Source organism: Pogoniulus pusillus, chromosome 22, assembly GCF_015220805.1.
Source record: "Pogoniulus pusillus isolate bPogPus1 chromosome 22, bPogPus1.pri, whole genome shotgun sequence".
NCBI classification, from domain to species: Eukaryota; Metazoa; Chordata; class Aves; order Piciformes; family Lybiidae; genus Pogoniulus; species Pogoniulus pusillus.
The window spans coordinates 22,860,938-22,873,006 of NC_087285.1; the positions used below are offsets into that span (position 1 = coordinate 22,860,938).

A 12,069-nucleotide genomic window follows, 5' to 3' on the forward strand; every position below is an offset into this window, starting at 1 on the left:
AGCACCTTTGGGGCTCCAAGTTCAGCTCTGGAGGATGGCAGCATTCAGCACCGATCCTGCAAAGCTGCCTATGGATGCTGAGCTCCCAGTCTGTGCTTGCAAGGATGCAGGGTTGTCTGCGCTGCTGCTGGGAAACACAGGCTGGGGGCTTCCTGGGTTTTTTTGCATCATCTCTGCCCTGTTTTTTCGGGGGGGTTGCTCTGTTTAAGGGTGCCTTCTCACCCATAGTAGAGCTTGGGCTTTCTGGAAGGAGGGCTAGGGTCAGAGTGAGTTGGATGGGTGCTTGCTGTGCATCTCCCAGGAGAAAGAAAATGCCTGTGAGGGAAACAACGGAGCCTTAGATCAAAGGGCAGAGCCCTGGAGTGAATGGATGGACATCTGAAGACTTAGATATGCTTTGCTTCAGGGCTCTAACGAGCTCGTTAGGCACGGAAGATCAAAACAGCTGAGAAAGCCGCTAGAAAAGGCCTGGAGTGTAACCGGTGCTTCTGCAGCACCACTGCACCCATGCAGCCTCGCTCAGCACACTGCTGCTGAAGTGTTTCCTGCAGCTAATAGGAAATCATGGGGTGGGGTGGGGTGTTTAAGAGGCTTCCCCAGGGCTGGCCCTACCACCACAAACAGCTTCATCTCTTAAGCCAGCCCAGGAGCTGCTGCTGCTTGCCCCTGGGGAACAGGAGACCATGGGCACCCTGGCTGTGCCAGTGTGGGCAGTACCCTGCAGCTCTCTCCCAGAAGAGCCCCCATTGTAGATGCAGAATCAAGCCAGATCTGTCAGAATGGAAGTGCAGGTTCTTCTCTGCTCACAGCTCAGGGATAAGTTTGGCATCGATGGCTGCAGCAGCATCCCTCACAGCCAAACTTGGGGTTGTTTGTCCAACACCAGTTTTCAGCCCACCCCTGGGTCGTTCCTGGCCTTGACAGAGGGAGGGGTCCAAACCACCACAGCCACTCACGTAGTTGTCTCTGGCAGACCAGCCTGGGTAGAGCTGCATGTGCAGCTGCCGTTCCTTGCGAGCCAGTTCGTAGTACTTGGCCTGCTCCTCTCGGGACAGCGCGTGCCACTGCAAGGACAAGGTGGGTGGTGAGGTATGGCCCTGCTGTCCCCTCCCAGTCCATCCCACTACAGCTGCCCCACACCGGGGCATACAGAACCACAGACCTGTTGAGGTGGGAAGAGAACTTTGAGACCACTCACCTAGAGCTCACAGTCCCACCACTGCTGCTAAGCTGCTACCACTAAACCACATCCCTCAGCACCACACCCATGCATCTTTCATACACCTCTAGGGATGGGGACTCCACCACCTACTTGGGAAGCCTGTTCCAGTGCCTGAGAACCCTTTCTGTGAAGGAATTCTTCCTAACATCCTCTGACTCCACATGTTTAATCACAGAATCATTAAGTTTGGAAAGACCTCCAAGATCATCAAGTCCAACCATCAGTCCAACACCACCATGCCTGCTAAACCATGTCCCAAAATGCCATTTAAAGGCGTTTGAAAGCAGATGCTTGTTACGTGTTTAAGAGCAGCTGACAGGGAGGGAATGATGGCACTCAGCCTTGCATGCTCTTACCCTCCTGCCCAGGATCTGGTTAATAGCAGCACTCTCCTTCAAGGTGCACTCAGCAATGACTTTTGCCCGCATTTCTTTCATATACAACATGAAAGCATTCAGAGGCTTCTTGATAGTGGGCTTCTTGGCTTCCTTCTCTCTCTTTGGTTCTGGTTGAGGTTTCCTTGAAGGGGCCAAAAGAGGAGGTGTCAGCATCAAAGTCACCCTCTAGCCCAGCTGCCTGGTGTCACTGAGCGTAGCAGAAGACTTGACATCAAACCCACCCAATGGGTGGAGGCACTGAGACCTGCACCTCAGATGTGCACCACTGGTTCATTCACCCTCCCCCTGCCCAGTGCAAGCAGCAAGAGGGAGACATGAAAAGGCTGTGCTCTGGCAGCTCCTCTGACTTACATGTTCCGCTCGTAGTGCTCCATCTCTTGCTTGCCGGAGTGGGGCACGATGGCAGGGTGTGGGATGCCAGTGGTGTGCACGCCGGAGCCCAGCATCAGTGGGTGAGTGAACCTGCAACAGAGAGTGGATGAGCCATGCCAGGAGGGCTGGGGGTGGTGGAGTGGCTGGAGCGGCATCACACCAGGTGGCACTGGGACGTGGCAGAAGCAAACGGCAAGTGAAGGACACAGAAAGCAAACCTGTGGGTGCTGCCAGGCTTAGTGGCCACCTCTAAGTCACCCCCACCACTCTGGCAGCTGGCACAACTGGCCCAGCCATGGACACATGGGTGGATAAGGTCCAGGTGCTGCTGTGAGGAATCCAGCCCGCGGCAGCAGCCAGCCCCACCGAGATCAAGGGTGCTTTCAACCAGCGTTTCAGCTACTCAGATCTCTCTTGTTGGAATATCTTATTAGTGCTGCGGAAAGGAACAACAACCTCCAGCCAGGCTTTGGATGCGAGAGATTAGGACCACCCCACACCTTTCTTTTAACAGAAACAGCTTAAGTCTGAACATGACCCCGGCTGCAACTCTAGGAGGTGCACCTTGCCTAAGCAATGCTCTCCACCAACGCAGGATGAGATCACCAGAGGTCTCGCTGGCTTTCAGGCTTCATTAGCTTGCTCTCTTGAGTCTCAGAGGGGAAAGCCAGCACAGTCAGCTTTGCCAAGCCTGCCACTTTATGACTGCAGCTTGAGATGGCAGAATTGCCCATGGGAGATGAACTGTTCATTAGATATGCTGGCACAAAAAGAAAAGCTGTTTAATTGAATCCACCAGCACAGACTGATCCTTATCTGACCAGGTGTACTGCTGCAAAATCCACCCCAAAATCCTGCAAGCAGGAACTCCTGTGCTGGGCTCCAGGAAGCTACTGGACCTCTGCTGGGAACCATAAGCTTCTTTCTCACCTTTGAGGCTAGGAAAAGTGATGCCTCATGGAGGGCTGGCAGAGCTCCCTCACCTCTGCTGCTGCACTAAGGGCTTGCATGGATGGAGGGTTACATGGACGGAGGATGGCACGGATCAAAGGCCGCATGAATGAATGGCTAAATGAATAGAAGGCTGCATGGGTGGAGGGATGCATGGATCAAGGGTTCCATGGATCCAGGATTCCAGGGTTGGAGGTTTTTGCATGGCTAAGGGCTTGGAAGGAAAAGGGTTGCATGGTTTTCCTGTGGGAAACCTCTGCTAAAGGCTCTTTGGCACAACATGAAGCAGAAGCAGAAGCTGGTGCATGAACACACACTGTACAGACATCCCCACAGCACTGCCATCCTCCTTGGAGCCACTACCTTGTCTGGAGGGGCTGGGCTCTGCGACTTCTGCCCACAGCAACAACTACCTGAAAGGAGGTTGTAGCCAGGTGGGGTTGGTCTCTTCTGCCAGGCACCCAGTGACAGAACAAGAGGACACAGTCTCAAACTGCGCCAGGGAAGGTTTAGGCTGGATGTTAGGAAGAGATTCTTCATGGAAAGAGTGATTGGCATTGGAATGGGCTGCCCAGGGAAGTGGTGGAGTCCCCATCCCTGGAGATGTTCAAGAGGAGGCTGAACGAGGCACTTAATGCCATGGGTTAGTTAATTAGGATTAGGTGATAGGTCAGACTCGATGATCCTAGAGGTCTTTTCCAACCTGGCTAATTCTGTGATTCTGTGATTCAGATGTATTTTACACACTGTGACATCACTGGGGTCTGGGTTTATTCAGAGAGGGCAAGTTTAATCCTGAGTGACCAAAAACTTGCAGTGCAAATGATTTTGGGACTGGGATATGTGGCTCAATCCCCTTGATATTTAAGGCTGGTTGTGCCACAGGGCTAGTTCCTGGTGGAGGGAAGCAGGACAATGATGTGGTCAGCTCCTGCTGCCTCCTTCCCACCTGCAGGGTCGGGTCCCACACTGCCCAGAGATGAGACAGGGGAAGCAAAAGCTATTCTCAGATCTCTGACAGATGCACTGTGCTGGTATGGCATCAGCAAACCCCTGCCTGCTGCCTGTCCTGCTTTTAAAGCTAAGACCAAGTAGACTAGATCAGCTTCTTTCAGAGCAAAACTCAGTGGGAGTGGTGGCAGGGATATACTCAGGAGCAAAATGCTGAGTGATAGATTTCACCCTGCTTTTCCAATGCTGAGCTGAAGCTAGGGCTTTCTGGCTTGGTTTTGATTTCTGCTGGTTAAAACCCATCATTGTGCATCCTCCTGGGGTGCTCCATATTCCCCAGCACACCCTTTGGACCAGACACTGCCTAAAAAGCACTTTTCTTTCCATGGCCACCCTGGGGAAGGTGCGTGGCTATCCCCAGGTGGCCGTGGTCTGCTGCAAGCTCCCAGCACACAAAAGTGCAAGCTGCAGGACCTGTCTCACAGCTGATACTCACCTGGAGAAAGAAGCCCCAGCAGAAAGCGCTGACGAGTACGGCTGCCTAAATCCACATGACGGGAGCGGATAGACAGACTGGCTCTGCCTGGGAGCGGGAAGAAAGAGGCTATAAAGCATCCACAGCTACGGGGGGGGTTTCCTAAAGATCCCCTTTGCTAAGGGGACTCTGCACCAGTGCCCCAGGAACTCTGCCTGGGGAGATGCTTGGGGTGTTCCCTGGGCTCACAGGGACTTTATAGGACTTTATTTGGCTTCCCTGCAAAGGTTGGATCCAACTCTGACCCCTGCCTCCTTCCCAGTTTTGAGGCAGGCTTGCAAAAGGTATGCTGAACAATTAGGAGAGCTGCTGCTGTACAGAAGAAGTTGCCTAGAAGAGCACAGTTTGACCAAAAGACCCTGAAATACTGGTCAGAGTCTCTCTGTGGTGCATATGAGCCTGCACTGTTGCAGGCTTCACCAGTACGATGTCCAAGCATGGGAGCCTCCCAAGGTCTGCAGAGAAAGCACCTACTCTGTACTCTACCTGCTTCAGAAATGCTCTGATTGCCCCAGCACGTCATTTTAAGGATGTCTGTCATTGTTAAATGAGCCAAAGCTTGATCCTACCTTTCTTTGGACATTGTTTCATACTGGGCACTGGGTATGTACCAGGCCTGGAGCTGGAAACTGTGTTTTGAGAGAGTAAAGATGTGGCAAGTTCCTCGTTCCCAGCAAGGGAAACCCCTGTTTTCACGTGGAATTCCAAAATACCTTGGCTTGCTCTACAAACCTACCAAAAGATGCTTCCAGCCTAAAATGTCTTGACACAGAGACGTGGTACCGAGGGACATGGTTTAGCACCAGCCTTGGTAGAGTTTGAGAATGGTTGGGCTTCCTCAACCACAGTGATTCTGTGGAGAGCAAGAGATACCTGAGGAGGCCATGACAGGATGCGTAACCCTGCGCAGCTGCTTACGCTGCTCCAGCCAGGCTGCACTGAGCTGCGGCCAAGCCCAGCACCAGCTATTTTCAGCCCTAACAAGCCAAAAAATGAGCCCTTTGTTAGTAAGTGCAAAGGGAGGAACCATCCTAGATGCCAGGGATTTTTCAGGGCTAAAGGCAGTTTCTGCCCTAAAGAGGAATAACAAGTCAGGCCCTTGGGCTGTGCCAGGAGGCAGAAGGAGGCTTCTTTTGCTGCTATGTCTTGGCTTGATGGAAATCTGCAGGATCTGTCAGGAGGAAAAGCAGCTGAGGCGGCAGGGCACTGTTTATACCCTGCCAGGCAGGGGCCCTCTCCCACCGCTCAGATGTTGGTAGGTATAAACACACCAACAAACAGCCAAATGCTGCCCTGCATCGGGAAACCCAAACAGCCTTTGAAGGAAGCTGCCCCGGGGCCGAGAAAACACGCAGCTAATCCAGGAGTGACACCAGTTACTGGAGATACTGGGAGAGAGAAAAAGCTGGGCACTTGTGGCTTCATCCAGAGATCTCTTGTGCAAATCAGTGCAGCTGCACAACCAGTGCAAGTGCACAATCAATGCAGCTGCACAACCAATATAAGTGCACAACCAATGCAGCTGCACAACCAATGCAAGTGGCACAACCAATGCCACTGCACAACCAATATAAGTGCACAACCAATGCAAGTGCACAAGCAATGGAACTGCACAACCTATATAAGTGCACAAACAATGCAAGTACACAACCAATGCAGGTGCACAACCAGTGCAAGTACACAACCAATGCAGCTGTACAACCAGTGCAAGTACACAACCAAAGCAGCTGTACAACCAGTGCAAGTACACAACCAATGCAGGTGCACAACCAGTGCAAGTGCACAACCAATGCAGCTGTACAACCAGTGCAAGTGCACAACCAATGCAGCTGCACAACCAGTGCAAGTGCAGAGCCAGTGCAAGTGCACAAACAGTGCATGCAACTGCTAAATTGATCCCTGATGATGGGAATTGCAGCTTGTACCACCTGGTGATGGGAGGGTGATTTGCAATAAAGAGGTGGATGGGCAGGGAGGGGCTGCCCTGTCACTGTCACTGCTCAGGTGAGTGGCACGGTTCGAAGGCTCCCAGCTGCTGTTTGCTGCCAGACTCACAGAAGCAAAACGCACTCGACCGGAGCCTTGGAGGCTTTCATCCAACTGTCGTCCCAGCTAATCACAGAGAGTGACTGCAGCTCCTCCTTCCGAAATGCTCGGCGAGAACAAAGCCTGCTTCTGCCCAGCTGCTTCCTGTATGCGGCTGCCCTGGCTCCCTGGCATCTACACAAGCATGGCCAGCATGACCACTCCCAGCACATGCCCGCTATGCCCTGCACTGGGGTCAATGTTGCTGGGTTTTGGTGTTTCTGCAGCCACTTGCACCAACATGCTGAGCCTTGGCTGAGGGCTGAGCATTTGGGGCTTCCTCCATAAATTTTGGGCACGATGAGCAAAGACTGTGCTACAGACACAGGTGCTTCTCTCCGGTGGCTAAGTTTGTTGCTCTCCCATATCTGCTCTATGAGTCACTAATGAACACATCTGATGAGGCTGCTTGAGGATGCCAAAGCTGGCAGATGCTGGAGCAGCTCTCAGGGCAAAGATCCTTCTGCTGCTGACCACCAACAAACTTTCTATACATACTAGATTTCTTATTTCTTTCCCTCCACACATCCAGGGCTGTCCTTAACATCATCCCACCCAAAAAGGGGACCTTGCACTTGGCAAGCAGGCTCCCTTCTCATCGCCAATGATGGCTTTCATGTTACAGCACAGCCACCCCGTTACTTTTTCCTGAGGATGAATCCTATCAGTGAGGAGTTAAATCATCACCCAAGAGTAGCAGATTTAGCACAGAAGGCAAAATGTAATCTCTTTGAAGCCAGACTGAGAGCCTCAGCCTCTCTTTCCAGGTGGTCAAATATCTGGAACATGAAAATCATAAACACAACAAAAGGAAAAGTGAATATTTTGCTTTTAAATATGTTTGGCCTCTCCTGTTTTGCAACACATTCTTGTACCAGGAGGTCTCCATTAAGCTTTGCTGGGGTTTGATCAGATGGAACCACAGGGGACCTGGTTTCTTGCTTCTGTGACTGCCCTCTTTGCTCTCTGCTCCCATCCCAGGCACCACAACCTGTGGCCACCAGCCTCCATGTGAGCCTCTGCAAGGTCCCTGCTTCACCAACCAGGATTAAAAATTGACCTGAGGAGTGACAGTGCTCACAGGGCACCACCTGCCAGACCTGCTCCCTCCCTGTGTCTTGTGTCGCTGCCCATGGGAGGGGGTTGGGACTGGATCTGATTTTTAAGGTCCCTTCCAACTCAAGCCACTCCGTGAGCGTGTGCTTAGGAGCACAGGGACAAAAGCCAGGGGCAGTGACCACAGAGGATGTGTTTTTAACTCACGTGCCCGGGGTTTCCCAATGGGCTGTGCTTTGTGGGATGCTCCTCAGGACTGGCTCATGCAGTGGGGACATTTTGGGAGTGCTGCACCTCACTGTCCCTCCTTCCCCGTCCCTCCTGCGTCACAGCTGGGCTTGCAGGTACTGGGATTGTTCGGCAGGGTGGGTCTCTGCTATGATGGATTTTTGCCCTGCCTCAGACCCCAGGAAGCACCATGGCCCATGGATGGAGCACGGTGCCGGGTTATGCCATGCTGGTGGTGTACTCAGGGAAAGCCCTTTGTGCTGAAGCCCCAGGTGAGGGTGACAGGAAGCTCTCACCGTGTTTCGTAACTCGTGCAGGAAGTTGGATGCAAGGCAGGAGATGGTTTTGAACTAGGCAGGTTGTAACCCTGCACCAGGGATGTCCCAGCTGGGAGAAAGCCTTCAGCCTCTCACAAAATCACAGAAAGACAGGGTAGGAAGGGAGCTCCGGAGATCATCCAGTTCAACCCCACCCTGCTCTAGCAGGGTCACCCAGAGCAGGTTGCACAGGATGGTGTCCAGGTGCATTTTGAATGACCCCAGTGCTGGAGATTCCACCACCTCTCTAGGCAGTTTGCTTCAGTGCTCCACCACCCTTAACTTAAAGAAGTTTCTCCTTATGTTCAGATGGAACTTTCTGTGTTCAAGTTTGTGCCCATTAACTCTTGTCCTGTCACTGGGTACCACTGAAAACAGACTAGCCCCATCCTCCTGACACTCGCCCTTGAGGTATTTATAAGCATTGATGGGATCCCCCCAGAGCCTTCTCCTTCCCATTCCTGAAAGCCCCAAGTCTCTCAGCTCTCCAGCACAAGACAGATGTCCTAGTGCCCTCACCATCTTCGTAGCTTGTTGCTGTACCCTCTCAAGCAGTTCCCTATCCTGGGGGGAGCCAGTTCAAGAAGGAGCAGGATCTCTCCCCAGATCTGCTCCCCATCTCTAGAGCAGTGGTAAATCTCCTTCCCCATCACACAGCAGCAGGAGGGGTGAAGCCAGGGTGAAAGCACCGTGGAGGTGAGGGAGGGTGGCTGGAGTTAGCAAGGTCAGTGAAGCACCCTGCAGGGAGCACCGGGGGGCATCAGCATCCCATCCTCCCACACTCACCATCCCATTGGTGGCGTGATCTGCCCGACTCCAGCTGGAGGCAGTGGGTAGAATCCGGGGATGTCTGAGGTCTGGGAAGGGCGGTGCACTCCTAGGAGGAGGGAGAAGATGAGTTAGACCCAGCTCTGCACTCCTTGACTGACCCAGCCATCTCCTGACCCTCAAGGTGCTCTGTCTACAAGCTCTTGTGGGCAGGGGAAAGCTGTGAGCTGTCTGCCCACGAGTGGCAGGGTGTCCCAACTGCCCTTTGTGTTGCTATGGGCACAGGGTAGGTTGTCCATGTTGCTGCAGAACTACAGACATCTGTGTAACGGGGTGGAGAAGGCAGCTTTCCTGCACAGTCATCCTCCCTGCTCCATGCCACACAGCAACTTGCTTTAGTAAGGATCTGATGGACTCTGGACATCCCTCTGCCCTTCCTAGAGAGCCTGTTCAGGTGCACAACTGATGGTCAAAGCCATTTCTACCCACCCCTTCCCATCAGCCATCCCTGGGACCCTTCATGAGCAGCCAGCAGGAATGCTCCAGCTGGCATCACTTCCATCTTGATGTTAAACCACCAGAGTCCCTGTTCAAAGCAACTGTCTTATGGGTTCTGTGGGCACCAAGGAACAGTGGAGGTGGGTATGGTGCCAGCTGGGAATTCACCCTTTGCATGGAGAAACCCTGTGTGGTCTTCAAAGACACTGGCATGGGTGGCATAGCCAGAGCAGACAAACACAGCATCCATCCCTTTCTGTCTGGGTTTGGAAACAGCCTGTGGAGCCTGGAGCTGTGTGTGGGACTCAGATAACTATGGTGCTGCCAGAAAAAGCAGCCTCCAGTTGACCCCAGGACTGGAAAACTGGAGGGGAGCTGGGGCTGATATCTGCTGCAGCATCATTTGACGTTGACTCGTGATGAGCCGCAGACGAAAACTGGTGTACAGACCTTGTCCAGCAGCTGTCCTGGGCACTAAAACCAGTTCAGGAGTCAGTGATGAGTTGCAAGCAACCTCAGAAGTCTGGGCTATTCTCACAGGTGTTACATTATTAATTAGGAGTAACACCAACAGATGCCAAACATCTTGTTAGGAGTTACCTGAGCAGACAGACAGCTGAACTGAAAGGAACAAATAACCTGGTGTGGGATGCACCTGCAGCTGCACTCAAGTGGGGTGCAGCAGCCCACTGCAGACCCAGCATCCGTGCCAGGCAGCTGCCAGCATTTTGCCAGCTTTGGACCTCCAGCAACATCAGCTGTGTAAGGCAGAGTGCAAGTTCCCCTGGCTGCTCCAGTGCCTGGGGCACCAGACATTGACTCAGAAGATCCTGTATGTCCTTGTCTGCATGTCCTTGGGCTGCTGTGAAGTACTTTAAAGGGGTGCTGTGAGAATGACCATGATGGTGGCTGTCAAGATCCTAGAGAATCATAGAATCATTTCAGTTGGAGAAGACCTCCAAGATCATTGGGTCCAACTGTCAACCTGACACCACCATAGCCACTAAACCATGTCCTGAAGGGCCATATCTATACATTTTTTGAACTCTTCCAGGGATGGTGACTCCACCACCTCCCTGGGCAGCCTGTTTCAATGCCTGGCCACTCTTTCAGGTAAGAAATCTTTCCTAATATCCAAACTAAACCTCCCCTGCGGCAACCTGAGGCCATTTCTTCTCATTCTATCACCTGATAACAGGGAGAAGAGACCAACCCTCATCTTACTACAGCCCCTCCTCTCAGGTAGCTGTGGACAGCAAAGGCAGTTGTGGAGAGCTCATGCTAGGTGATAGTAGAGCTATTTCAGCAATGAAAGCAGAGATGGGATACATCCAGGAGGACTGGGAAGGAAACCCTCATCCCAGCAGCACAGGGATGCGAGATGCACCATGGAGGCAGGTCTCACCTGGGGATGATGGTCTGACTCTCTCCATAAATGGGAACTGGGAGGTCTCTGGGATGGACAGACTTCCTCTGCCTCTGACATGACTGTACAAGGGCTGACAGGACACTGGGAAGTGCCTGCACTGATGATGCAGGTGGGTGTGCAGCCAGAGAACAGCTTCCCAGAATTACCCACCTGCTGTGGGGATGAATGACTGGGGACTACTCCAGTGCCAACTGGAGCCTCCACAGAGGGATATAACCAGCTCATCCCCTGGGTGAGCTTCTGTCTTGCATAAGGCTTCCCAGGCTTTTTCAGGCTAATGGCAAGTCCCTGGAGGCAGCTCATGGCCAAGGGCTTTTGTGCTCTTTTTGTGCTCTGTAAGGCATTTGCAAAAGCAGTGTGGTGAAAGTGTTGGGTCACCTTCCTGGGAGACTGAGGAAGCTGCATACCTCCTCTTGAGATTCCAAAATCTGCCATAGCTGAGCTTTTAATGGGTTTATTTTTGTTAGCTCTTCCTGTTTTTCCGCTTAGTTTATTATGCTCTGATGGCTGACAAGTAAAGTGCTGGCTGGAAGAAAACCAGAATGCACCTGGGTGTCTCTTTACAGTGGACCTAAATGCTTCCCACAAGTGAACCTAGTGAGTCCAGAATGTGGCCTCCAGGTTCAGACCAGGGACAACTCAGCATGTTCTCCAGCTAAGAGCACCCTGGACACTCCATCATTTTATCAGTGATGTTAGTTTGGAGAAGCCAATGTCTGACAGTTTGGGTCATTCTTGAGTTTGTCCAAATCAGAACAGTTGGGTTTGTGCCTCCTTTTTTATGTACTGATGGGCTCTGAATCTCTTCCTGAATGTCATTTGACACAAAAACATGTTTTTGCTTTGCTTTCATGTTAAATCAAGACCAAACCAAAGTTTAGGTGATCTGAGCAGATGTTGGAAGATTCTGTTGCACTATGGTAGGGTTGAGAACAGTTTGATCCTACACTCAGCTTGCCAGTAACCCACCAAGGATGATGGGCTGGGGTGAATTCCTGTGCACCTACCCATATTTGACAGTTGAAAGGTTAACCTCTACCTACTCTACTTTCCTCATCACCTCACCAGTTCACTGAAGTGTCCTGGGCTCAGCCAGGAGCCAAAGCGCGTGCCAGAGCAGAGCGTGTGGCTGCGGGCAGCAGCAGCAATCCAGCCAGCTCTCAGCCAGCAGTCCGGGTTAGTCAAAATATTTCCTGTGTCAAACATTCATTTTCTCAAAATGACAACCTGACAACAGTCTGGGTATGAGTCAGAGGAAA

The 12,069-nt window shown here is 52.2% G+C and overlaps 1 protein-coding gene across 4 annotated transcripts in view; it reads right to left on the minus strand.

The window, feature by feature from the left end:
- The window catches only part of TCF7 (transcription factor 7), a 77,635-nt gene that overhangs the window by 9,161 nt on the left and 56,405 nt on the right, over window positions 1-12,069 (minus strand). For 2 of the 4 annotated variants that reach the window (XM_064162208.1, XM_064162210.1), the window contains exons 6-10: window positions 8,902-8,992; window positions 4,391-4,477; window positions 1,972-2,082; window positions 1,579-1,741; window positions 957-1,064 (exon numbers count right to left, since the gene is read on the minus strand). In XM_064162208.1, the coding sequence (XP_064018278.1) occupies window positions 957-1,064; window positions 1,579-1,741; window positions 1,972-2,082; window positions 4,391-4,477; window positions 8,902-8,992 (560 nt within the window). The remainder of the gene's footprint in view (window positions 1-956; window positions 1,065-1,578; window positions 1,742-1,971; window positions 2,083-4,390; window positions 4,478-8,901; window positions 8,993-12,069) is intronic. The other 2 variants (XM_064162209.1, XM_064162211.1) reach the window with 1 other exon arrangement.